Source organism: Carassius carassius, chromosome 5 (assembly GCF_963082965.1).
Source record: "Carassius carassius chromosome 5, fCarCar2.1, whole genome shotgun sequence".
In the NCBI taxonomy this organism is placed as follows: domain Eukaryota; kingdom Metazoa; phylum Chordata; class Actinopteri; order Cypriniformes; family Cyprinidae; genus Carassius; species Carassius carassius.
The window spans coordinates 531,134-557,840 of record NC_081759.1 but is presented as its reverse complement, the minus strand read 5'-3'; the positions used below and the strand labels follow the sequence as shown (position 1 = coordinate 557,840).

The 26,707-nt window shown below is 39.2% G+C and overlaps 1 protein-coding gene across 4 annotated transcripts in view; it reads right to left on the bottom strand.

Moving 5' to 3' along the window:
• dcc (DCC netrin 1 receptor) overlaps positions 1–26,707 on the bottom strand; it is a 189,480-nt gene that overhangs the window by 19,255 nt on the left and 143,518 nt on the right. For all 4 annotated transcript variants that reach the window (XM_059549322.1, XM_059549323.1, XM_059549324.1 and 1 more), the window contains exons 20-25: positions 25,359–25,553; positions 21,199–21,231; positions 13,329–13,394; positions 4,736–4,898; positions 1,102–1,325; positions 903–1,019 (exon numbers count right to left, since the gene is read on the bottom strand). In XM_059549322.1, the coding sequence (XP_059405305.1) occupies positions 903–1,019; positions 1,102–1,325; positions 4,736–4,898; positions 13,329–13,394; positions 21,199–21,231; positions 25,359–25,553 (798 nt within the window). The remainder of the gene's footprint in view (positions 1–902; positions 1,020–1,101; positions 1,326–4,735; positions 4,899–13,328; positions 13,395–21,198; positions 21,232–25,358; positions 25,554–26,707) is intronic.

Below are 26,707 nucleotides of genomic sequence, written 5' to 3'. Positions count from 1 at the left end.
GTTACCATTATAGATATTGGCATAGTCAATGTTATCGTTTTTTGTTATAGATATGGTAATAGTTATCATTATTGCTGTAGTTACTGTGATTGTTATAGCGTATTTTTTAAAGTTATAGTAAGTAATTTAATTGTTATAGTTACATTTATAGTTATATTTAGTTATTGTTATAGCTATCGCTATAGTTATTATTTATAGTTGTTGTGTTATTATTGTTACAGTTGGTTAAAGTTATGGTTACCATTTTTATTATTGCCATTGTTATAGTTATTGTAATTATTATAGTTATCTTCATAGTTATCATTGTATATATAAGTATTGTTACAGTTATTGTTTACATTAGCTTTCATTATTGCTATAGTTACTGTTCAAGTTATAGTTCTTGTTGAAATTATGGTTATATTTAAAGTTATCATTATCATTAATTTTATATAAGTTATTGTGATTGTCATAGTTATCATTATGGCTATCGTTATTGTTAAAGTTATGGTTCCAGTTATAGATACCGTCACCATTATCTTTGCAGTTATTATTATAGCTATCATTTTCATTAAAAACTATATTATAGTCAAGGTTCTAGTTATCGTTATCACTATTGTTGCAATTATAGTTTTATTTATCGTTTCAGTTGTGGTTATAGTTATTGCTGTGGTTAATATGACTGTTTATGCTATAGTTATAGTTGTTGTTACCATTATCATTGACGTTATAGTTATTTGATATTGTTACAGTTATAGGTATTGTTATTGCTATCAGTATAGTTCTCCCTATTGTTATAGTTATGTTTCTAGTTATGGATATTATTCTCGTTGTAATTACAGTTACATTAATATCTATAGTTATCACTGTAGTTATGATTTTAGTTGTAAACAGGCGGTAAATGTTTGAATGCAGTGGCTCACGTGTGTTGCTGGGCTGAGAGTCCAAGGGAATCATCATCTTGGTGCGCGTGGCCCGGCGGGCAGCTAACGATCGCTCTAACGTGGAAATGCTGCTGGAAGCCTCATCCCCGTCTGCACCTGAGGAAGAGAACCACATGACGTTCAACTGCTGACACATACACACACACACACGTTGGGGTCGAAACAATGAACGCCTTACCCGAGTGGCTGCTCTTGCTGCCCATCTGGCTCTCTGATTGGCTGTGGCTGACTGGTGCCATCTCCTGGCAGCTCTGGATTGGCGACTCGCGGTCGGAGGGGGCGGAGCTCGAGGGTTTCTCTATGTTCTTTAGCTCCATCTCCTCATGATGGATCCAGAGGTCAGGAGGTCGTAGATCTTTCTGGCTGCCTTTTCGTTTCCCAGTGCTGTGTGTCGCACGTTTCCTACAGGAACACAGAGATATATTATTTATCGAGTTTGCCTGTTCATTCAGCCCTGCCAGGTAATAGTTAAACAAACTTGGGTTGCTATCCGTGAAGGAGGCTCGAAACCCGAGGCTTGGCTTGAGCTCAGAGTAAGCAACCCCCCTATGATGATACGGTATGTATTCAAGAGAAGGGATTCAAAGGAGGAGAAGGGGTGGTGGTGGAATGCCCATTGGATGGAACAATGACTGCAGCTAATATACGGTCGAAATGATGATTGGCAGGACTGGTGGCTTGGCTGGCTCCACCTGAACCTGCGTTGTGAACTTCATATTATATTAGATTATATTAGATTTTAAAAAAGATCCTGCTTGATCCTATTCCATCTAATCTCCTCCTTCTCCTGCAGTTGTACCTGCACTCACATCATTAACACATCCATTCACACTGGTGTTTTTACCTCAGCATTTAAATGGGCTCGTATAATCCCACTACTTAAAATACCCACAATTTAGCCATCTCTTTTAGAGATATACAGACTGGTTTACCTTCTTCCTTTCATTGCACAAACACTTGCAAAAACACAACCGAGTCTCTGCCTTTCTTACACAGAACAACGTCCTCGACAGCAACCAGTCTGACATTCAACTGAGACTGCCTTCCTCTAAGTTGTTGAAGCCCTAAGACTGGTGAAAGTGGATTCCAAATCTTCAGTACTTATCTTGCTTGATTTGTCCACTGCTTTTGACACGGTTAACCACCAGATCCTCCTATCAACCCTACTGGCAAAGGGCATGTCAGGAACCACACTCTAGTGGTTTGAGTCTTACCTATCAGATAGGTCCTTCAAAGTATCTTGGAGAGGTGAGGTGTCCAAGTCTCAACATCTAACTACTGGGGTGCCTCAGGGCTCAGTTCTTGGACCACTTCTCTTCTCTGTCTACATGGCATCACTAGGTTCTGTCATTCAGAAACATGGCTTTTCATACCACTGCTATGCTGATGACACTCAACTCTACTCTCATTCCATCCTGATGATCCGACGGTAGCTGCTTGCATCTCAGCTTGTCTAACAGACATTTCTTGCTGGATGATAAACCATCACCTTCAACTCAACCTTTCCAAGACAGGACTGCTGGTGGTTTCATCCAACCCATCGTTTCATCACGATTTCACCATCCAGTTAGGCACATCAAGAAGCCATCTTCAAGAATCAGCTAAAAACAGATCTCTTACATCGCTATTTGACCCTCTAACTCTAGCACTCTCTATTCTAATTCTATTCTTAAAAAAGTGCCCCTTTTAGATTTGCACTCTATTAATTTACTAACTGCTTGTTTTATTAAAAAAAGAAACAACTAACGTTAGCTTCTCTAATCTTTTTGTATTCTATCTGTTTTCTTTTTATTTATTATACAAATAACAAAAGCAAAAAAAAAGCTCTAACACTAGCTTTCTCTATTCTTTTTCTATTCTATCCATATTCTTTATTTTTATTTATATAATTGCAGTATAAAATAATACTGTATTAAGCTTACTGATACTTGTTAAAGTACTTGCATATCATTGCTCTTTTGTTGAGTTTTAATTCTTCCATTCACATTGGATAGAAGGGTCTGCTAAATTATTAAATGTAAATATTTTATTAATGTTTTGTAAATGTAAATCAAATGAATAAATATACAAGTGTGACTTGTGTGATCTCTCTCTCTCTCTCTCTCTCTCTCTCTCTCTCACACACTCACACACACACACACACACACACACACACACACACACACACACACACACACACACACACACACACACACACACACACACACACACACACACACACACACACACACACACACACACACAAAGAAAGGTAATAATATCCCAGTTCATATTTTGGAAACATAAGGATGTTGTTTGTCTGCAGGGCTGCTGCTCTCAGACTGAACTGCTTTGAATTGTGTGTATATGTGCATGTGTGTGTGTGTGTGTGTGTGTGAGTGTGTGGCAGGTGCTAATGAAGTCTGAACTTGTGGCATCTCACCTTCACACAGACAGTCTCACACCCTCTTATCTAGAAAACACTTCTGCTGGTTAATATCATCATTAGAAACACTGATGATGTCACACGTGTGACACTAGTCTTTAGTGTAACTCATGCCTCTTAACTCTTTTCCTGCCACTGATGGAATTTTCAGGCTTTCTGTATTTTCACTTTTATGCAGTAAGTAGCGCTATTACACATCTTCTGGTACAGTACTGAATCTCTGGGTCAAACCAGGGTGAAGAAGAAGCAGAAACAAGCAACCATGTATGTAATCAGATGCGTATGTAAAATAATGCAATCATCAAGTATTAAACTGCATATAAATCAAAACTTACTGAATGAAGTGTTGACAGGAAGTAGCTAATGACTTGACATTTTTTTAATGTGCTGATGGAAGTGATCAAGTTCATCTAGGTTTTGATCATTGCTTTGAATCTGATCCTGATGTAATTTTGACAAAAACACAATTTTCTTTGGTTTTTGATTAAAATGTTGTTGTTTTTTATTTTATGAAACTTACCCACATTTAAGTGTTGATTAAATAAAGTATGCATAAAACTGATAAAAAAATATTCTGGGCTATGAAAGTTTTGTGAAAATTATAAAAAATGCTGGCAGGTAAAGAGTCAAAACACTGACACATTATATTAGATATTAGAGATGTAATGGTATGAAAATTTCTTATCACGATTATAGTAACCTAAATTATTACAGTTATCAGAATTATCATGGTATTTTTAAAATGGTTCAAAACTGACAAATAAATAGTTTCAGCATGTTTTGTATTTGAAGTCAACAAACAAACAATACAATTTACTTCTGTTGCATAAACACTAAAACTATAACATTACCAAAAAATACTGGATTTTAAATGACAACATGACTGAATAGCATGTACGAAAATGTTCAAATAAAGCATTATAAAATAGTAAACCTCACATATCAGCATTTAAATAAAGAAAAGGGATATTTCAGAATGATAACTGATTAATTAATAATAACATGTATTTTATCTGCTCCATAAAAGATTCTAGATAACTAATCCGAATTGTTTGAAAGTGTAGAATCCACATAATTTGTTTTTCATAAACAGGTCAAAATTCACAGCAGGTCATGCAAATCCAGACCGTTTTTAGTCCAGATAGAGGCTGCACACAGAATGAATGTGATTGTAAGTCTCTGTGAATCCACTCTCTGACAGCAGGTGGCGCTTCTGGAGCAGCAGAAATACAGGAGTTTCCCCTTACGGTATGTAACATGGATTATAGTCCATGTTACTGGAAACAGCTGTAATTCTGCTGCTCCATAAGCGCCACTTACTGTCAGAGAGTGGATTTACCGATTTTATATTATATTACATTACATTATATTATACCAACAAACTCACTTCCTCTGCTGTGCGGATGAGCGGCGGGTGCAGATCAGGGCAACAATCACCACCACCACCACAGTCACGGCTCCCACAGAAACAACGATGATCACCAGCAGGTTGCTGTTCTTCTGCGGCGTCACGCTGCCATGAGGTGGCCGCATCTGACCGATCGGAGGCTCTGAAATCAACAATACTGAGCTCACAATGCACACCTCAACATTAGCACTCTGTGTGTGTGTGTGTGTGTGTGTGTGTGTGTGCATGTCAGTTTGGACCCCTGTGTTCATCAGCACTTTAGATAAATGAGATTTGATTGTGCTGCTTCATCCACATCATGTTCAGTTATGTAAAGGTACAATTTTGTCATAATTTACACTCCCTCATTTACTTCCAAACCTGTGTGAGTTCTTTCTTCTGTTGTCGACAAAAGAAGATATTTTGAATAATATGTGTGACTTCCATAGTAAGAAACAAATAGTCAATGGCTACTGTCATCTGTCTGGCCACAAATATTCTTCAAAATTTCCTCTTTTGTTTATTTCTAGAGCACAGTTCAAAAACAACAGAGTTTACCAAAGTGCTTACATTGATACAACTATAACAACATTCAAGACAAGACAAACAATAAAATAGATTATATTAATATCTTCAATACATTAAAAGCCTTATAATGTATTGAAAGCATTAAAAAAGTTTTAAACTTAAATTTAAAACCAGAAAGTGCTTGCAGTTCTAACGTATAATGGAAGGCTATTCCACATTTAGGTGCAATAGCAGAATAAAGGTGAGCAACTGATGACAAATCTTTCATTTTTGGGTGACCTGTGCGTTTAAAGCACAAGCCATGAGCACCAGTGGATGATAACTGCTGACTTCTACATGTCTGAATCGATCATGTTTATAGATGATCTATAATCATCATGTTGCTTGACAATTATAAAGTCCACAGGCCACTGAGCTTTAGAATTCAAACGAGGAATTAATATGAGTTTACTGTGATTATGACTGTTAAAAGGGTAATTATTTCACTGTTTATTTCACGCTTTATTGCATACGCAAATTAATATTTTACACTGCATTGGTCACACGCATTTACACATACACCTGCCCTAATGCTTAATTTGAAACACATTTGTTTATTCGTCTGTTAATGCCTCATATAATCTATATGTTAACACTATCAAAAGATTGGGGTCAGTTTTTGAAAGAAGTCTCTTCTGCTCACCAAGGCTTCATTTATTTGAACAAATGTACAAGAAAAAATAGGAAACTTTAATAAAATGTAAAACAGCTGTTTTATATGTGAATATTTGTTAAACTGTAATTTATTTCTGTGATGCGCAGCTGAATTTTCAGCATCATTACTTCAGTCTTTAGTGTCACATGATCTTCAGAAATCATTCTAATATTCTGATTTGCTGCTCAAGAAACATTTCTGATTATTATCAATGTTGAAAACAGTTGTGCTGCACATTATTTCTGTGGAGAAAACTGTGATACATTTTATCTTTCAGGATTCACAGATGAATAGAAAGTTCAAAAGAACGTCTCAGTTACGTATGTAACGCTCGCTCCCTGAAAGAGGGAATGGTGATGTTACGTCAGTGACTGACGAATTGGGATCTTGCTAGAAAGACAAATCACCTTTGAGTGTTAACAAAACAAGCCAATGAATGTTGGTGTGCAAGATTTGTATCGCGCTCCCTGCCTCACAGTGCAGGTATATAAGAGAGCATGTGCAGACGCACATTCATCTTTTCACTGAGGGGCCGAGAAGGTGTGCCTTGGCCGTACATCGGTGGTAAAGCAACTGTTGTGACAGAACGTAACAAGGATTACATATGTAACTGAGACGTTCTCTTTCAGTTAGTCACGTTTGACATTAGGTCAGTGACTGACGAATTGGGATCCATATTGAAAACACCACTATTGCTAACCCTCCCCAGTGCCCTGTGAAAGCCGGCAAGTCCCCCTAAACCACGGGTGGAAGATAGCACAGGGCTTAAGCAGAGGAATCCGCCACTGCTGTTCTGTACAGTGAGATTTTGTATAACAATGGGAAAGCGTACCCCCAAAGGAACGTTACAGAAGCCACATCCTACGTATAGGAGGTAATGTGGATTTATACTTATGGACTGGCCACAGGGCAGTACTACATATGAAGGAAACCATCCAGCGGAATAATACACATATGAGATCACCCGAAGGGGGAACTACTACACAAGGGCACCTAGCCCAGCACAAGGGCTGACCTTGGGCATACACATGTGTGCTGGACCTGGTGTCTGGCACTCTGCCACGCTGGAATGCCAAGGGTGCGGGAGGAACTTCAACAGGGATCACCAAAAGGGAAACTGAACTGAGAAGCACTTAGGCACACATATCCGGTCCGCAGAGGGGAATGACGAAGCAAGGGTGATCGACATAGAGTGAGTCCATTGCTACTGACCACCTAAGGCCAGTACACAAGAGGACATAGGCTCTATATGGAGATTATAGAATCTCGCAAACATGTTAGGCTTCAGCCAGCCTGCAGCTCTAAAGATGTCCGCTATCAAGGTGGGGGCAATGCTTGCAAGTTAACCAACTGATCCCTGAAAGGCATGGTGGGAACTTTGGGCACATATCCAGGACGGGGTTTCTGGACAACGTGAGAGTTGGCCGGCCCGAATTCAAGGCACATATCGTCGACCGAATATGCCTGCAGGTCCCCGACCCTCTTGACCGATGCCAATGCAGTGAGGAGCACTGTTTTTAGCGACAGAAACTTAAGCTCTACTTACTGCAAAGGCTCTAAGGGCTCCTGCTTCAAGGCCGTCAGGACCGAGGTGAGATCTCAAGAGGGTACAGTGAGGACACAGTGGATTCAGCCTACTTTGGGAAGTCGTGGCCTAATGGTTAGAGAGTCGGACTGGCAATCGAAAGGTTGTGAGTTCGAGTCTCGGGCCGGCAGGAATTGTAGGTGGGGGGAGTGCATGTACAGTTCTCTCTCCACCTTCAATACCACGACTTAGGTGCCCTTGAGCAAGGCACCGAACCCCCAACTGCTCCCCGGGCGCCGCAGCATAAATGGCTGCCCACTGCTCCGGATGTGTGTTCACAGTGTATGTGTGTGTGTGTGTTCACTGCTCTGTGTGTGTGTGCACTTCGGATGGGTTAAATGCAGAGCACAAATTCTGAGTATGGGTCACCATACTTGGTTGAATGTCACGTCACTTCACTTCACTTCACTTCACTACTCGCACCCCTAAAGAACCTGATGATCAAGTTGTGCTTCCCAGCGGACTTGGCGTCTACTGCATTGTGATGTGTGGCAATAGCGGCAACATATACTTTGAGGGTGGAGGGAGACAGCCTTCACTGCAGCCCATCTTGCAGAAAGGAGAGTACAACAGTGAACTGGCAACTACCGGTGTGTTCCTGGCGGGAAGAATACCAATTGACGAACAGGTTCCACTTCAGCATGTAGGCATGCCTCATAGGGGGCGCTCTAGCTGAAGTGATGGTGTTTACTACCGCTGGAGGTAAACTACCTAGAACCTATGTGTCCCATCCAGAGACCACACGTGGAGATTCCACAGGTCTGGGCACGGGTGCCAGAGGGTGCCCCCTTCTCTGAGAAAGGAGATCTTTCCTCAGAGGAATACCCCTAGAAGGAGCTGTCGCGAGGAGCATCAGCTCTGGAAACCAAGTCCGACTGGGCCAGTATGGGGCTACTAAGAGGACCTGCTCCTCGTCCTCCCTGATCTTGCTCCCTGATGCTGTATGCCCATTGCACATGGCCCCCCAGCCTATGACAGAGGCATCTGTTAAGATAACAACATGCCTGGACACTTGCACTAGGGGAACTCCTGTCTGTAGAAAATCAAGGTCCGACCATGGGCTGAAGGTCTGGCGACAGGACGGGGTAACTAAGACCTGGTGGGTGCCGCGTTGGCATGCCCATTTCTGGACCTGAAGCCAATGCTGAAAGGGTCTCATATGACACAATGGCAGCGGATGCCATATGCCCCAGAAGCCTCTAAAACTGTTTCAGTGGAACTGCCCTCCTGCCCCAAAATGACTCTAGGCAGTTCAGCATCGACTGAGTGTGCTCTGTGTAGAGACGCACTGTCAGGTTGACCGAGTTCAACTCCATACTGAGAAAAGAGATCCTCTGCACAGGGGAGAGTTTGCTCTTTTCCCAGTTGACCCAAAGCCCCAACCGGCTGAGGTGGCTGAGTACCACGTCCTTGTGTTCGCATAACTGAGCTTGGGACTGGGCCAATATGAGCCAATTGTCGAGCCAATCATTTTAGTTGAGAACGCGAATGCCTCCTTCCCTCAACGAGACCAGGGCTGCCTCCACGAACTTGGTGAAGACAAGAGGCAATAGGGACAGCCCGAAGGGAGGGACCTTGTACTGATATGCTTGCCCCTCAAAAGCAAAGCGGAGAAACGGCCTGTGTTGGGGGAGAATAGAGACATGAAAGTACACTTCCTTCAGATCGATTGCTGTGAAACAATCTTGTGGTGGAACGCATTGAAAGATAAGTTTCTGTGTTAACATCAGCTTGTGAAGGGCCTGGTTCAGAATACGAAGGTCCAGGATTGGTCATAACCCACCGCCTTTCTTGGGTACAATGTAAAACTCCGACATATCGGCTGGAAGGACAGTTTCTATTGTGTTCTTCATCAGCAGGAGTGCGATATCTGCTTGTAAGATCGGAGCATTTTTGTCCAGAACAGAGGTGAACCGGATGCCCCTGAACTTGGGTGGACATAGGGCTGGGCGATGTGGAGCAAAAAATATGTCTCTATATATTTAGCTATATCATGATATACGATATATATCTCGATATCTTTACAGGAAAAATAACCCCCCAAAAACTACTGCAAAAACAAATACGCCAAATAACATGTTTAGGGCCCTATGAAATGTTTTATTGTTACATAATTCTGTGTTTTGGCATGTGTAATTATTTAAATGCATAAAACAACTTAATTTGTTAAATTTTATCCTTAAAATAGCCTTGAGAAATGTTTTTTACCCTCTGAAATTCTGTGTATTTACATTTTTTTGGGATTTTTCTATAAAAAAAGGCATAAAACATTCATTTAATTTATCTTTTAATTATTGAAAATTAAGCAAACTTTATTTTTTGGTTAACAAAGGGGATTTACTATTAAAAATAAAACATGGAAGAAATGTTTTTTGATTATTCCTTAAAAAATTATGTTCGTTTCATTTTAATAGTAGTAGTAGGCTATGTACATTCTGCTGAACAATAGTAATAGATTTCTGGCAAATACTTGTCTTTAAACTAAACCAGACTATTTATTATAAACCAGACTTGGACCACTTCTCTTCTCCATCTACATGACGTCATTAGGATCTGTCATTCAGAAGCATGGCTTTTCTTATCACTGCTACGCTGATGACACCCAACTCTACTTCTCATTCCAGCCAGACGACCCGACGGTAGCTGCTCGCATTTCAGCCTGTCTGAGTGACATTTCTAGCTGGATGAATGACCATCACCTTCAGCTTAACCTTACGAAGACAGAACTCCTGGTGATTCCAGCTAACCCATTGCTTCATCACAACTTCTCTATACAGCTGGGCTCGTCAACCATTACTCCTTCGAGGACAGCTAGAAACCTAGGAGTTATGATGGATCATCAGTTAAGCTTCACAGACCATATTGCTACCATGACCCGGTCCTGCAGGTTTGCCCTATACAACATTAGGAAGATTAGACCCTTCCTGTCAGAGCAAGCCACCCAACTTCTTGTCCAAGCTCTTGTTCTCTCCAGACTGGACTATTGTAATGCTCTCCTGGCTCTTCCTGCATGTACTGTCAAGCCTCTGCAATTGATCCAGAATGCAGCAGCGATGGTTGTCTTCAATAAGCCAAAAAAAGCTCATGTTACTCCTCTCCTCATCAGGTTACACGGGCTACCAGTAGCCGCTCGCATCAAATTCAAGGTACTGATGCTTGCCTACAAGACGACCACTGGCACGGCACCAACATACCTAAACTCATTGGTTAAATCTTATGTGCCCTCCAGAAGTTTGCGCTCTGCAAGTGAACGACGCCTTGTGGTGCCATCCCAAAGAAGTGCAAAATCACTCTCACGGACCTTTTCCTGGACTGTGCCCAGCTGGTGGAATCACCTCCCAATCTTTATTCGTACAGCTGAGTCTTTACTCATTTTCAAGAAACATCTAAAGACTCATCTCTTTCGCCTGCACTTAACCAACTAATACCAGCACTTTTCCTTTTCTTGTCTTTTCATTTATAAAAAAAAAAAAAACCTGGCTATGCGTTCTATACTAGACTAACTGAGACTTGTCATGGCACTTGTATACTGTTGTTGTTCTCTTGTTGGTCTGACTGCTTCTATTGTTCTCATTTGTAAGTCGCTTAGAATAAAAGCGTCTGCTAAATGATTAAATGTAAAAGTAAATGTAAATTATAGAGACATGCAAACCATGCAGGATTCATATTTAAATAGACTTTTCCGGCTTAATATTTACAGATATTAGTCCATATAGCGATTTGATGTGAGTGCAATGACCTACTTTTGATTAATTCATTCAAAATTTGACAAATTCCATGACATTCCAGGTTAAACTGTAAATTCAGTTTTTATGACTGGATTCCGCGATGTTCCACCATGTTCAATAAGAAAACACGCTAGGGGAGGGGGGACAAAAACAAGGAGGCGGGGGCGAGCACAGCACAGAGAGAGCAAACAAGCAAAGTGACGGAATCGGAATTAAATATAAACAATATATCGATATATATATGTTATGTCAAAATCCATATTGTGTTTAAAAAATATCTCGATATATTTTAAATATCGAGATATCGCCCACCCCTAGGAGGAGGCCAGGAGAACTGAATCGCATAGCCGAGTCTGATGGTTCTCGTGAGCCAGCAAGACGGTCTGGGGAGTGCTAGCCAGACCCCCAGAAACTGAACAAGCAGGACTAGGGGAACCATCGACGTACCCGCAGTGGGGCAGCAAGGTGGAGCACAGGGAACCGACCCGGAAGGCACAGTGTCCCGGAGTGGGGTCTGAGTGAGAGGTGCATAGCGTCCTCGAACCGGGCCCTGCTGCCTGCTGGCAAAAGGAGAGGGGGACGGGAGTGTTGAGGCTGTGCCTTGTGCACTGCCATCCTGGCCCTCTTGGGACCCAGAGAAACAGGAAATTGCTCTTTTATTGAATGTTTGGGTACAACTGACAGGGGAGCCAGTGGTGGAACAACACAAAAAGGAAACAAAATATTCTCCACCCGGCCCTCCTCTGGGGGAAGGAGCTTTGCCATCACCATCTCCTGAAGAAAAGGATCTAGAGTCTTCAGGTTGCCCGTCTCATGGACGTCGCTTGCCCTGGTGCTTTACAGCTGCCAGCTCCACTCTGCGGCCGGTGTGAAGGCTGCTGCTGAGGCTGAGCTGGAGAGGAGGTGGAGGCGATGAGCAGGCAGAGGGGTTGCAGTCAGTGCTGGGGTGATGACAGCAGAGAGGCTGCCAGGGCAGGATGTTCTTAATTGCCTCTGTCTGCTTCTGTGCAGCAATGAAATGTTGGGCGAAGCTCTCCACCATCTCCATCATCTAGCCTTGAGCATTTGGGAGATGGAGGGGCTTTCCATTGCAACCCGATGCTTTTGGTGGCCTGGGCAAGCATAGAAGTCAGCTCTGGATATGATTCGGGCAACACCCCTCTCCCAGAAGGAGGCAACGCAGCCGAGTCCTCATCTCCAGAGCCTAGCTCGTCCCCCAATGCAGCTCTTTTAGTAATGCTCTTTTAATATTTGCTCTTTTAGAAAAACACTGAAGTGCTGAAGCTCCCAGGAAGAGTTGCAGCGTGTCCACAGAATGGAAGCTGCAGTACGCCGAGATCAAAGCAGCAGCACTGGCAACCCTCGCTGATGCGCCGTTACACCAACACTCGCTTTCGAACAGGCTGTCTTGACGATACTCTGCATGTGTGACTGGACGCACTCTCCTTACATACCTGCACTGCAGGGCGGGGTACGCGATGCAAATCTCACACGCAAATATTAATTGGCTTGTTTTGTTAACACTCAAACGTGATTTGTCTCTCTAGTGAGAGTGACGTGACTGACTGAAAGGGAACAGCATTTATTTGAAATAGAATCACTATAAATGTTTTTACTGACACCTTGATCAATGTAATGCATCCATGATGAATAAAAGCTTTACTTTTTCCCCTAAAAATCTTTCTGACTCGTAGTGTATTTCTGAGCTAAAGAGCAAATGAAATGAGCAGAAGATTCAGAGCACAGACTGAACTACAGATAAAAAGGAAAGTAATTTCTCAGGTGGAGGAAGTAACTGATGAAAGATTCTCAAGACTGAATTTTTTCACTGATGAATCATTCAGATCAAGATCAGGAACATTAATAAACACAGTCAGTAAATTCAGTTGACCTGGATTTCATGCTGCGATTGCATGTTGAAAATAGCATTGCATATTTGTGTTCAGCAGCATTTCTATTACAATGTTTCATAAACACAAGACCGACAGTCTACTGTTTTAATGTTTAGATGTTTACAGTAAAAACTGTGATGTTCTGCTCATATAAGATCATTCTCACCATTCAGGCTGCTCATGTCAATCGGGTTATTGTCAGAAGGCCAGTAACCGCTGTCTCCATGACGACCTGAGACCAGAGAGAGAAACGCTGAGGTCAGAGTCACACACACACTCTCTCTCTCTCTCTCTCTCTCAACACACACAAACACACACATATATACACACCCACTCTCTCTCTGATGATGATATCAAAACTTATTTTCTGAGAAATGTATTAAAATAAAGTGAATTAAAGCTTTAAACAGGAACTTTTTTATGTTTTGAAAACAAGAACAAATATCTGATGTAATTTTGCTTCTCAAATAAATGTCTCTTGATTTAAGGATGTTTGCATGAGATGTAAAAAGACTAAACCAGGTTTCTGCAGGTTTGATGAAGGCAGATTTAATTGAATCAGACAAAATACATAAATATGGTTTTACCTGAGAAGCAAAATGGCAACATAAGAAGTCTTGTTTTCTTAGAAACTGATCAAAATGAAGTGAGTTTTTGACTAAAACAAAAAGAAATCTCTCACTTGCCTCAGAAAAATCAACTTCATTCATTCATTCAAAAAAACATTTTCGTTCCCCATGGACAGATATTTGTTCTTGTTTTAATCAAAAACTCACTTAATTTTGTTCAGTTTCTAAACTAGACTTCATGTCTTCATTCTTGATTTAAGGATGTTTAAACAGGTGCTGGTCATATGATTAGAATATCATCAAAGAGTTTATTTATTTCACTAATTCCATTCAAAAAGCACCCCTTTTTGTATATTATATTCATTCATTACACACAGACTGATATATTACAAATGTTTATTTCTTTTAATTTTGATGATTATAACTGACAACTAAGGAAAATCCCAAATTCAGTATCTGAGAAAATAGAAGATTGTGAAAAGGTTCAATATTGAAGACACCTGGTGCCACACTCTAATCAGCTCATTAACTCAAAACACCTGCAAAAGTCTTTAAATGGTCTCTCAGTCTAGTTCTGTAGGCTACACAATCATGGGGAAGACTGCTGACTTGACAGTTGTCCAAAAGACGACCATTGACACCTTGCACAAGGAGGGAAAGACACAAAAGGTCATTGCAAAAGAGGCTGGCTGTTCACAGAGCTCTGTGTCCAAGCACATTAATAGAGAGGTGAAGGGAAGGAAAAGATGTTGTAGAAAAAAGTGTACAAGCAATAGAGATAACCGCACCCTGGAGAGGATTGTGAAACAAAACCCATTCAAAAATGTGGGGGAGATTCACAAAGAGTGGACTGCAGCTGGAGTCAGTGCTTCAAGAACCACTACACACAGACGTATGCAAGACATGGGTTTCAGCTGTCGCACTCCTTGTGTCAAGCCACTCATGAACAACAGACAGCATCAGAAGCGTCTCGCTTCATAAAGGACTGGACTGCTGCTGAGTGGACCACAGTTATGTTCTCTGATGATGTTAATTTTGCATTTCCTTTGGATATCAGGATCCCAGAGTCTGGAGGAAGAGAGGAGAGGCACACAATCCTCGTTGCTTGAGGTCCAGTGTAAAGTTTCCAGTCAGTGATGGTTTGGGGTGCCATGTCATCTGCTGGTGTTGGTCCACTGTGTTTTCTGAGGTCAGAGGTCAACGCAGCCGTATACCAGGAAGTTTTAGAGCACTTCCTGCTTTCTGCTGCTGACCAACTTTATGGAGATGCAGATTTCATTTTCCAACAGGACTCGGCACCTACACACAGTGCCAAAGCTTCCAGTACCTGGTTTAAGGACCATGGTAACCCTGTTCTTAATTGGCCAGCAAACTCACCTGACCTTAACCCCATAGAAGATCTATGTGGTATTGTGAAGAGGAAGATGTGATATGCCAGACCGAACAATGCAGAAGAGCTGAAGGCCACTATCAGAGTAACCTGGGCTCTCATAACACCTGAGCAGTGCCACAGACTGATCGACTCCATGCCACGCCGCATTGCTGCAGTCATTCAGGGGAAAGGAGCCACAACTAAGTATTGAGTGCTGTACATGCTCATACTTTTCATTTTCATACTTTTCAGTTGGCCAAGATTTCTAAAAATCCTTTCTTTGTATTGATCTTAAGTAATATTCTAATTTTCTGAGATACTGAATTTGGGATTTCCCTTAGTTGTCAGTTATAATCATCAAAATTAAAAGAAATAAAAATTTGAAATAGATAAGTCTGTGTGTAATGAATGAATATAATATACAAGTTTCACTTTTTGAATGGAATTAGTGAAATAAATCAACTTTTTGATGATATTCTAATTATATGACCAACACATGTATATTTGCACTAGAAAACAAGACAAAAAAGTAAGAAGATAATTAATTTTTGCAGGGAATGCAACATTTAACATTTAATTTAAAACATAATACTTCCTCCTCAATACTGATTTAAGATCTTTTAAGAGTCTAATTTGTCAAAATCATGAATTAAGACTTTATTTAAGGCTTGCAAAAACCCTGCTAACGATAAGTCTGAAAAATGTATCACTTACTGTAGTTTTACACCTAAAACAAGAACAAATATCTGTCAGTGGGGTCAGAAACAACTATTTACAGTAATATAAATGGAAAACAAGATTATTTTTCACACTCCACTGGTAGACATTTCTATGTCTCTTGTTTTAAGCATAAATTCATCAAGTTAAGATGTTTAGATATTTATACTGAAAAACCAGACCTAAATACTGAGGAAGAGCATGATTTTTCGCAGTGAGGTTAATCTCTGCTCGGTCTGAAATTCATTCTACAAGATCGTCTTCTCTTTAATTTCACCAAACTCTTCAGATGTAATGAGGTCCCCAAATACATGGGGGCAATCTCTGGAAGCTTTCTAGTGTTTGTTGGAGAGCTCCAGTCCTTCCCAGTGAAGGTGAGCCGGGTCTCAGAGTAATAAACCAAGGATGAGGCTCTGGAGGAGAATCTGGAGTGCTTGGAGTTTGTTTTTAGTGCTGATGATCTGCAGACTCCAGTGTGTGTGTTTGGACATGAGGAACTCTCACGGCTGTGATGAAGTTTACTGTGATATACTGTGATTTACCTTAATTGACTGTGTGTTGAGGAGAAACAGTAAAGCTCATTTAGATAAAAATAACTCCAGTTTTGGTTCAAGCCCAAGTGAAATGCTGTCTTCTATTTATTCTCTCAGACAAAACTCTGACTGTCTGTAAGTTATTTTTCTGTTTAAATTTGTTTTGGATTTTGTTCCATTTTATCAGAAAGCATGTATACTTATTTGAAATCATAAAGCAAACTATTTTTTTATTCCAAATTTAAAAAAAAATAATTTTTTAGAGCCCTATGAAATTATTTTTATTAAGGTGAGACACTGCAGGCAAAAACACTGTTTTTTCAAGCACCTGTCAATTTTGAGATTTTGGGCTTTTTGGTTTTTCATAAAGTGCTTTTTCAAACTAGTGGAAGGAAAACATCCAAAAGACACTGTTAAGTGTTTCTTTTATAGCACTTTATCTGTTTGTCAATAGATTTCAATTACAATACATATTTTTAAAGGCCGTTTTCTCAAAATGAGTTTTTTCTTCAACACTGAGCCATAAATCTCCACTTCAGTAGCACTTACACACACCAAACTTGATATTTTTATTCCTGTCTATATTCTGAAGGTTTTTACAGAGGGATTTGTTCATATATATTTTCCTTGATTATATACAACATTTTATTCCCCCCAAAATTGTGAAAATATATTGTTTTCTGGCTGTTCAAAGTATTTTCTGAATTATGGAGTGAGAATTCCCTCTGTAAAAACATTTGACTCTAATATGTCAAAAAAATTAAACAAAAAATTTGAAATTGACTTCATCTAGTGTTCAGATTTTTGTACTAGACATTTATGCAAATTAGCACATATTTCATTAAATAATGCCTCATTTGCATATTTAAACATAACATTTTTGAAAACTTATAATACAAAAAATGTTTGCAATAATCAATGTAATCAATCAACTGGGTAAGTAAGGTGATAACTATTAGTTATTTTTTTGCCCTATTCACCTGCAGTGTCTCGCCTTAATAAAAAAATTACATCTATACTAAAATAATGAAACAAATTAACAACAATTTATTACAAGTATAAATACGAGCTCTATGAAATCTGTTTATTTTTCTGGATTCTGTTCTAATAGTTCAGAGTTAACCATTTTAAAAATCAAAAGCATATTAAATTAATTGAATTCATTCTTCTTGAACAATTTATTAATGTATTAGTTTTTATGTTTTATTTTAAGAAAGGTATTTAGTTTTCCCCAGTAAGTTAAAATTAACACTATGATTACTGGACAAATGCAGTCAATCACACCGACAGATTGAGATTCCTGCTGCGGCGTCAATCAAAGGAAGGAACTCTCATTAAAGATGTCTGTCTCTTCTCACCGCCGTTATCAGCACACTATTTCTAACACAACACAGCACTCAAAGACTCTTAATAAACCCCGTTATAATTCAGTCCATTCAGATGAAGAATTATCAGCAGCAGACGAGAGACCAGACGCTCTGAGGACAATTCATAAAGGGGATTTTGTTTAAAGGAAGACGAGAGATGGAGATTAGAGCTGGGAGTTTGGGGAGAAAGCAATTATTCGTGCTCTTTGACTTTAGAACACACACACACACACACACACACACACACACACACACACACACACACACACACACACACACACACACACACACACACACACACACACACACACACACACAGGTTTGTTTCTTCATCAGATTTCTAGAAATGTAGCATTGCATCAGTGTCTCATCAATGGATGCTCTGCAGTGAATGGGTGCCGTCAAAATAAGAGTCCAAACAGCTGATAAAAACATCACAATAATCCACAGCACTCCAGTCCATCAGTGAACATCTGGAGAAGACAAAAGCTGAAACAAATCTGAATCAGGAGAGAAATCTGCACAGATCAAGCAGAGTTTAAACAGCTCTGAACAAATATGTGGCTGAATTTTGATGTGAGAGACAACAGGAGATGCACTTTTTCACTGTAGGAAGTGTTATTATGGACTATGTGTTTTAATTGAAAAACAAAATGTCTTAATGTTGGATTTGTTTCAGCTTTTGATTTCTTCAGATGTTAACTGGTGGACTGGAGTGCTGTGGATTACTTGTGGATTATTGTGATGTTTTTATCAGATGTTTGGACTCTCATTCTGACAGCACCCATTCACTGCAGAGCATCCATTGCTGAGACACACGCAATGTTAAATTTCTCCAAATCTGGTGAAGAAACAAACTCATCCTGATCTAGGAGGGCCTAAACATGAACACATTTTCACCACATGTTCACTCTTTTGTAAATTATTCTTTAAATAAATATATTTTAGGACATACTACCATAACAAAATTAAAAACATCAGTGCAAAATTTCCCACAACACAATCCGTCAAGCACATCTCACCAGCAAACATACACTCATTCACATCCTTCTCTTCACTCTCTGAGGCAGAAGTCTCCAAACTCATCTTTTCTAATCACCATACTACTTGCCCGCTTGATCCTATTCCATCTCATCTCCTTCAAGCCATTTCTCCTGCAGTTGCACCTGCACTCACTCACATCATCAACACATCCCTCCACACTGGTGTTTTTCGTATAACTACACTACTTAAGAAACCCACCCTCAACCCATCTCTTTTAGAGAATTATAGACCAGTTTCCCCTTCTTCCTTTCATTGCAAAAACACTTGAACGAGCTGTGTTCAACCAAGTCTCTGCATTTCTCACACAGAACAACCTCATTGACAGCAACCAATCTGGCTTCAAAAGCAGACATTCAACTGAGACTGCCTTGCTCTCAGTTGTTGAAGCCCTAAGACTGACAAGAGCGGAATCCAAATCTTCAGTACTTATCCTGCTTGATGTCCGCTGCTTTTGACACGGTTAACCACCAGATCCTCCTATCAACCCTACTGGCAAATGGGATCTCAGGAACCACACTTCAATGGTTTGAGTCTTACCTATCAGATAGGTCCTTCAAAGTATCTTGGAGAGGTGAGGTGTCCAAGTCACAACATCTAACTACTGGTGTGCCTCAGGGCTCAGTTCTCGGACCACTTCTCTTCTCTGTCTATATGGCATCATTAGGTTCTGTCATTCAGAAACATGGCTTTTCATACCACTGCTATGCTGATGACACTCAACTCTATCTCTCATTCTGCCAGAGAATGCACCAGAGACCGCCAGTTTCTGTGGCGCAATAGGCTAGCGCGTTCGGCTGTAAACCGAAAGGATGGTGATTTGAGCCCACCCAGGGACGAAGGAAGCTTTTATGGGCAGCTGTGGCCTAATGGTTAGAGAGCCGGACTAGATACCAGAAGGACGCCGGTTTGAGTCTTGGTGCTGGCAGGAGTTGTAGGTGGGAGGGAGTGAATGAACAGTGCTCTCTTCCACCCTCAATACCCATGGCTGAAGTGCCCTTGAGCAAGGCACTAAACCCCAAGTAGCTCCCCAGGCACTGGATATATAGATGCCCACTGCTCCAGGTGTGTGTTCACTTCTCACTGCTGTGTGTGTGCACTTGGATGGGTTAAATGCAGAGCGCCAATTCCGAGTATGGGTAACCATACTTGGCAAATGTCACGATTTTCACTTTCACTTTCCATCCTGATGATCCAACGGTAGCTACTCGCATCTCAGCTTGTCTAACAGACATTTCTTGCTGGTTGAAGGACCATCACCTTCAACTCAACCTTGCCAAGACAGAACTGCTTGTGATTCCAGCAAACCCATCGTTTCATCACAACTTCACCATCACATTAGGCACATCAACCATAACTCCTTCAAAAACAGCCACAAGCCTTGGAGTTATGATTGATGATTAGCTGATTTTCTCAGACCACATTACTAAAACTGTCCGATCCTGCAGATTTGCTTTACTGAACATCAAGAAGATCAAGCCCTTTCTTTTGGAACATGCTGCACAACTCCTTGTTCAAGCTCTTGTTCTGTCCAGGCTGGACTATTGCAATGCCCTCTTGGCAGGTCTTCCAGCCAGTTCTATCAAACCTTTACAATTAATCCAGAACGCAGCAGCAAGATTAATTTTTAAAGAGCTGAAAATAATACACGTCACACCTCTGTTAATCAATTTGCACTGGCTTCCAATAGCTGCTCGCATAAAATTCAAGGCATTGATGTTTGCCTACAAAACTACCACTGGCTCTGCACCCATTTACCTAAATTTGTTACTTCACACTTATGTGCCTCTAGAAGCTTGCGTTCTGCAATTGAACGGCGCTTGATTGTTCATCCCAAAAAAGCACAAAGTCACCTTCACTGACTTTTTATTTTAATGTATCTGAGCAGCTGAGTCCTTAGCCATCTTCAAGAATCGGCTAAAAACCCATATCTTCCATCTTTATTTGACTCTCTAACTTTAGCACTCACTATTCTAATTCTATTCTTAAAAAAACTATAATAATCTAACTGGCTTTCTAATCTTTTTGTATTCTATCTGTTTTCTTTTCTTTTATTATACAATTAACAAAAGCAAAAAATGACCTCTAACAATAGCTTGCTCTATTCTTGTTCTATTCTGTTTTCTTTTTATTATATTATTTAAAAGCCCTTGCTAAGTGTACTGTGTTAAGCTAACTGAGACATGTTATAGCACTTATATATCATTGCTCTTTTTGTTGATTTTGATTGCTTCACTGTCCTCATTTGTAAGTCGCTTTGGATAAAAGCATCTGCTAAATGACTAAATGTAAATAAAAAGAAATTCATACTTGGGTACAGTATATATTTGTCCACAGAATTCATCTGGATCATTTTAGCATTTAAATATTTTGATATCATGAGAAACAAATGAACAAATGAGGAGCAAATCAGCTCATCACGCGATCATCTGCTTACCTTGATCATTGGCCATCTTATCTGGGTGCTCAACTATAAGAAAGAAGAAGAGAGAAAGATGCAACATTATGAAACATTTAGTAAAGTACTAGTGATGATTAACCAAAAAAAAAAAAAAAGAATTGTTTAAACACAATTATGTGTGTAAATGAACATCCTGAAGGATACAGAGCTATGGAGCTATATTAATCTGATTATATAATCAAAGACACATGGGAATATACAGTAACTGAGTTTATGACTGAAGAAAGCATTGAGTGTTTGTCTTGTTCAGCTGGCTTTTCAGAATAACGCATGTGTGTGTGTGAGTACATCATATTTCTGCAGGTCAAAGGTCACAGCAGCAGCTGTTGAGTGTGATAGTGAATGTGTGCGAGTGTCTCAAACAGCTGTAGGGATGAAGATTCACGCCGAGTCTATGACCCTTCACACAAACCCATGCATCATAATTAACACCAAACAGCCATGCTGCCATGAAGAGTTACTAACGAACCCATAACGCCATAAACGAAACAAACAGTGCCTCAACTTAAATGTATGCATGTTATTTGCCAAGGCAACATTTCTAATTTTGTTTTACCGTATTTTCCTGACTATAAGTCGCACTTTTTTTCATAGTTTGGCTGGTCCTGCGACTTATAGTCAGGTGCGACTTATTTATCAAAATTAATTTGACGTGAACCAAGATAAATGAACTAAGAACCAATAGAAATCAACCAATAGAAAACATTACCGTCTACAGCCACGAGAGGACGCTCTAAGCTGCTCAGTGCTCATGTAGCCTTCAAAACATAGAGCGCCCTCTCACGGCTGTAGACGGTAATGTTTTCTCTTGGTTTTTGGTTCTAAATAAATGCGACTTATAGTCCAGTGCGACTTATATATGTTCTTTTCCTCATCATGACGTATTTTTGGACTGATGCGACTTATACTCAGGTGCGACTTATAGTCTGAAAAATATGGTAGTTGGATTTTTATATTTAATTTTTGAATTAGCTTTTATTTTTATTGTAGTTAAAAAAATTTTTTAAATTTTGTTATGTGCAAAATTAAAAATTCTTTTTTATTTCAGTTTTAAATAAAATTTTAGTTAAAATTTTATTTTGTAGGCTATTAAAGGTGCAATAGGGGATCTCGGAAAATACTAACATTAGCCTGATAGCACTGAAAGCACCGTCCTGTCCTTCCTGCAATTGCCGTTCAAAGCCACACCCCCTGAATGCATTTTATGCTCACAGACCAGAATACCAGAGACAAAATTACTACAATAGGCTAAATCAGCGATTCCCAATTCCAGTCCATGTTCTGAAGTGAAGTAAACCCCTGCTCAGGAAGTAGGGAGCAATGAACACAGTGTAGGGATCATATCGATCGGTACACAGTTCATTCACGTAGCTCACATCTAATGAGTTGGTCACTGAATCAGGTGTGTTAACTAAGTGAGACAAAATATGTGCGCAAGGAAATATGGGAACCGCTGGGCTACATCATGTGTCATTAACCAGCGAGAAAACTTTAAAAGTACTACAATACCAGGAAGGAAGACCGGATTGTTGATGTTTGTCCACCATTCTAGCTCGGTCTGCACAGCGTGTGTGAATGTGCTGATGATGTATTCTGTCTGTGTGAACAGGGTGCACAGAGGTGTGCAGATACATATGCTGACAGGCAGGTAGAAAAGCCATTTAAAACGCTTGGACCGAGTGTTTTGATTGGACGTACAACCCGAATTCCGGAAAAGTTGGGACGTTTTTTAAATTTGAATAAAATGAAAACTAAAAGACTTTCAAATCACATGAGCCAATATTTTATTCACAATAGAACATGGATAACATAGCAAATGTTTAAACTGAGAAAGTTTACAATTTTATGCACAAAATGAGCTCATTTCAATTTAGATTTCTGCTACAGGTCTCAAAATAGTTGGGACGGGGCATGTTTACTATGGTGTAGCATCTCCTTTTCTTATCAAAACAGTTTGAAGACGTCTGGGCATTGAGGCTATGAGTTGCTGGAGTTTTGCTGTTGGAATTTGGTCCCATTCTTGCCTTATATAGATTTCCAGCTGCTGAAGAGTTCGTGGTCGTCTTTGACGTATTTTTTGTTTAATGATGCGCCAAATGTTCTCTATAGGTGAAAGATCTGGACTGCAGGCAGGCCAGGTTAGCACCCGGACTCTTCTACGACGAAGCCATGCTGTTGTTATAGCTGCAGTATGTGGTTTTGCATTGTCCTGCTGAAATAAACAAGGCCTTCCCTGAAATAGACGTTGTTTGGAGGGAAGCATATGTTGCTCTAAAACCTTTATATACCTTTCAGCATTCACAGAGCCTTCCAAAACATGCAAGCTGCCCATACCGTATGCACTTATGCACCTCCATACCATCAGAGATGCTGGCTTTTGAACTGAACGCTGATAACATGCTGGAAGGTCTCCCTCCTCTTTAGCCCGGAGGACACGGCGTCCGTGATTTCCAACAAGAATGTCAAATTTGGACTCGTCTGACCATAAAACACTATTCCACTTTGATGGCTTCCTTTTTGCATGATAGAGCTTTAGTTGGCATCTGCTGATGGCACGGCGGATTGTGTTTACCGACAGTGGTTTCTGAAAGTGTTCCTGGGCCCATTTAGTAATGTCATTGACACAATCATGCCGATGAGTGATGCAGTGTCGTCTGAGAGCCCGAAGACCACGGGCATCCAATAAAGGTCTCTGGCCTTGTCCCTTACGCACAGAGATTTCTCCAGTTTCTCTGAATCTTTTGATGATGTTATGCACTGTAGATGATGAGATTTGCAAAGCCTTTGCAATTTGACGTTGAGGAACATTGTTTTTAAAGTTTTCCACAATTTTTTTACGCAGTCTTTCACAGATTGGAGAGCCTCTGCCCATCTTTACTTCTGAGAGACTCTGCTTCTCTAAGACAAAGCTTTTATAGCTAATCATGTTACAGACCTGATATCAATTAACTTAATTAATCACTAGATGTTCTCCCAGCTGAATCTTTTCAAAACTGCTTGCTTTTTTAGCCATTTGTTGCCCCCGTGCCAACTTTTTTGAGACCTGTAGCAGGCATTCAATTTTAAATGAGGTAATTAAGTGGATAAAAGTGTAAAATTTTTCAGTTTAAACATGTGCTACGTTATCTATGTTCTATTGTGAATAAAATATTGGCTCATGTGATTTGAAAGTCTTTTAGTTTTCATTTTATTCAAAAAAACGTCCCAACTTTTCCGGAATTCGGGTTGTACATTTCTTGGTCCTATGCCTTCCACAGAATACATGAAAACCACTTAACTTAATGATTGCTATTGGCATGTGAAGAGACTTTTCAACCAATTACCTATTGCACCTTTAATGTCTGGTTAATGATTTAAATGAATTCTCTTTTGTTTCCAAGGAAACATTTCTAATTATTATTTGAATATTTATATTTTATTTTGAATGAGTTTTTATTTTAGTAAATTTTCACATTTCAATTATTATTATTATTATTTATGTTTTCTTTTTTATATTATTATTTAGGTTTGATTTTATTTATTTTATTTTAAATCTGGTTTTAGTTTGTATTAATTTCCAGTTAATATACTGTATAAATTTTTTGTATAATTTATTTCTATAAGTTGCCCAGGTTGTCAATATTTCTATTTTTCTTTTTACAATAGTTATATTTTATTTTGAATTCAGTTTTAGTTTTACATTTTCAGTTTAAATTTTTAGTACATTTTATTTTAGTATATTTTGTAGTCATATTGCTGTGTGAATTAGTCATTTTATAATTTTTTGTTCTTTTAAAATGTTAAATAACTTAGCTTTAATGTTTTTATTTCAGTTTGAGTTTTTATTAATTTACAGTTATAATTTTAGCACTTCGGCTGCTAATGAGTTTTCCATCTGATAGTTATGCTTTATTTAATTTCAGATTTATTTAAAATAACAAAAATGTTTAATAGTTCATGAGGAAAGAATAATAATATTAATAATAATCATGGCCATAAATATTGCATAAAATAAGTGTCATATTTATTTAAAATTAATTTTGAAAACTAATTTTTCATAGTTATTAGAGAATCAGATTGTTTCTTTGGCAGCATCCGAGTGTTTACTAGCATGTGTTAATGAAGCACAGGTGATGATTTGAGACGCAGCCGCTCACCTTTGGCCGTCCTGTACTGCACGGGCTCTGACAGCGGTCCCACTCCTTTGGCGTTCTTGCCCTGGATGCGGAAATAGTAGACGGTGTCCAGGTTGAGATCCATGACCTGGTGTGTGAGGCGGTCTCCGCCGATGGGCTCCATCACCCAGTCGTCGATGGGCATGTTCTTGTCCAGCGTGTAGTACAGGATATAACCTGACACAGACGAGCAGGGGTTAAATGGGATAGTGCAGCACTGACTCTGAGGTCAAAGGTCAAGTCTCTGCTGAGTGAGAATGTGAGTGTGATGTGAGGAAAATGAGGACAAGATAAAAACACACAAGAGCTTTCAAGCGCCAGACGGACCTTCAGCAACCTCTTAATGGGATTGTGTGTGTGTGTGTGTGTGTGTGTGTGTGTGTGTTAGGTTCAATTTTTCCTGCTTCTTATCAAACTCAATACAGTGTCTCTGCAGGGACCCTCTCTCTCTCTCCCTCTCTCTCTCACACACACACACACACACACACACACACACACACACACACACACACACACTAAGGTCAAGTGAAGCATCACATTTGTGCTGAGACACATGAAACATCTGTTTGTGAGTCATCAGAGCAGCATGAGTGTGTTTTAATCACTTAAATTAACAGCCTGTTATCATTTTCTGACCATCACAGCATAAATAAATAAATAACTAAATAAATTTATGTATTGTTTTAATTTATGTAAATTTAAAGTAAATTTTTTTTACTAAAATACATTTAAAGAAATACATTTTATAACAATATATTTATTGAATATTCTTTAAAAATAAAAATAATAATACAATTAAAAAAATTATATATATACAGTATATATAAAAAATTATATATATACAGTAACACACACACACACGTATATAATAATACATAACAACACTCTATATAACAACCCTTTCCATGCATTATTAAGGTATTTTAATGCATTAATTATGCCTTGTAATGCACCTTATGATGATATCATGAATAATTGTAACCACGGTTCTAATACTTTATAACACATTGTTGCACCTTTAGAAAGTATAATGCATTAAAAAAGACAAACAATAATTTTCAGATGTAACAAGAAATCTGCAACCATTATAATATATTTTAACTTTTGCTTTACATTTGTACTGTAAGATTTTGAAATATTTTGAAATACATGTTGAAATATATATTTTGGTATATAAAGGTTGAAACTATTTTTAATTAAAAAAATATTATTCATTGAGCATTCATTTACAACATTTAGTTAGCAAAATATTTTGGCCAGAAAACAAAAATATATATATTTTTTCCGCATTACATTATTTTATCCTGATCAGAGTTTCATTGTTATTATTA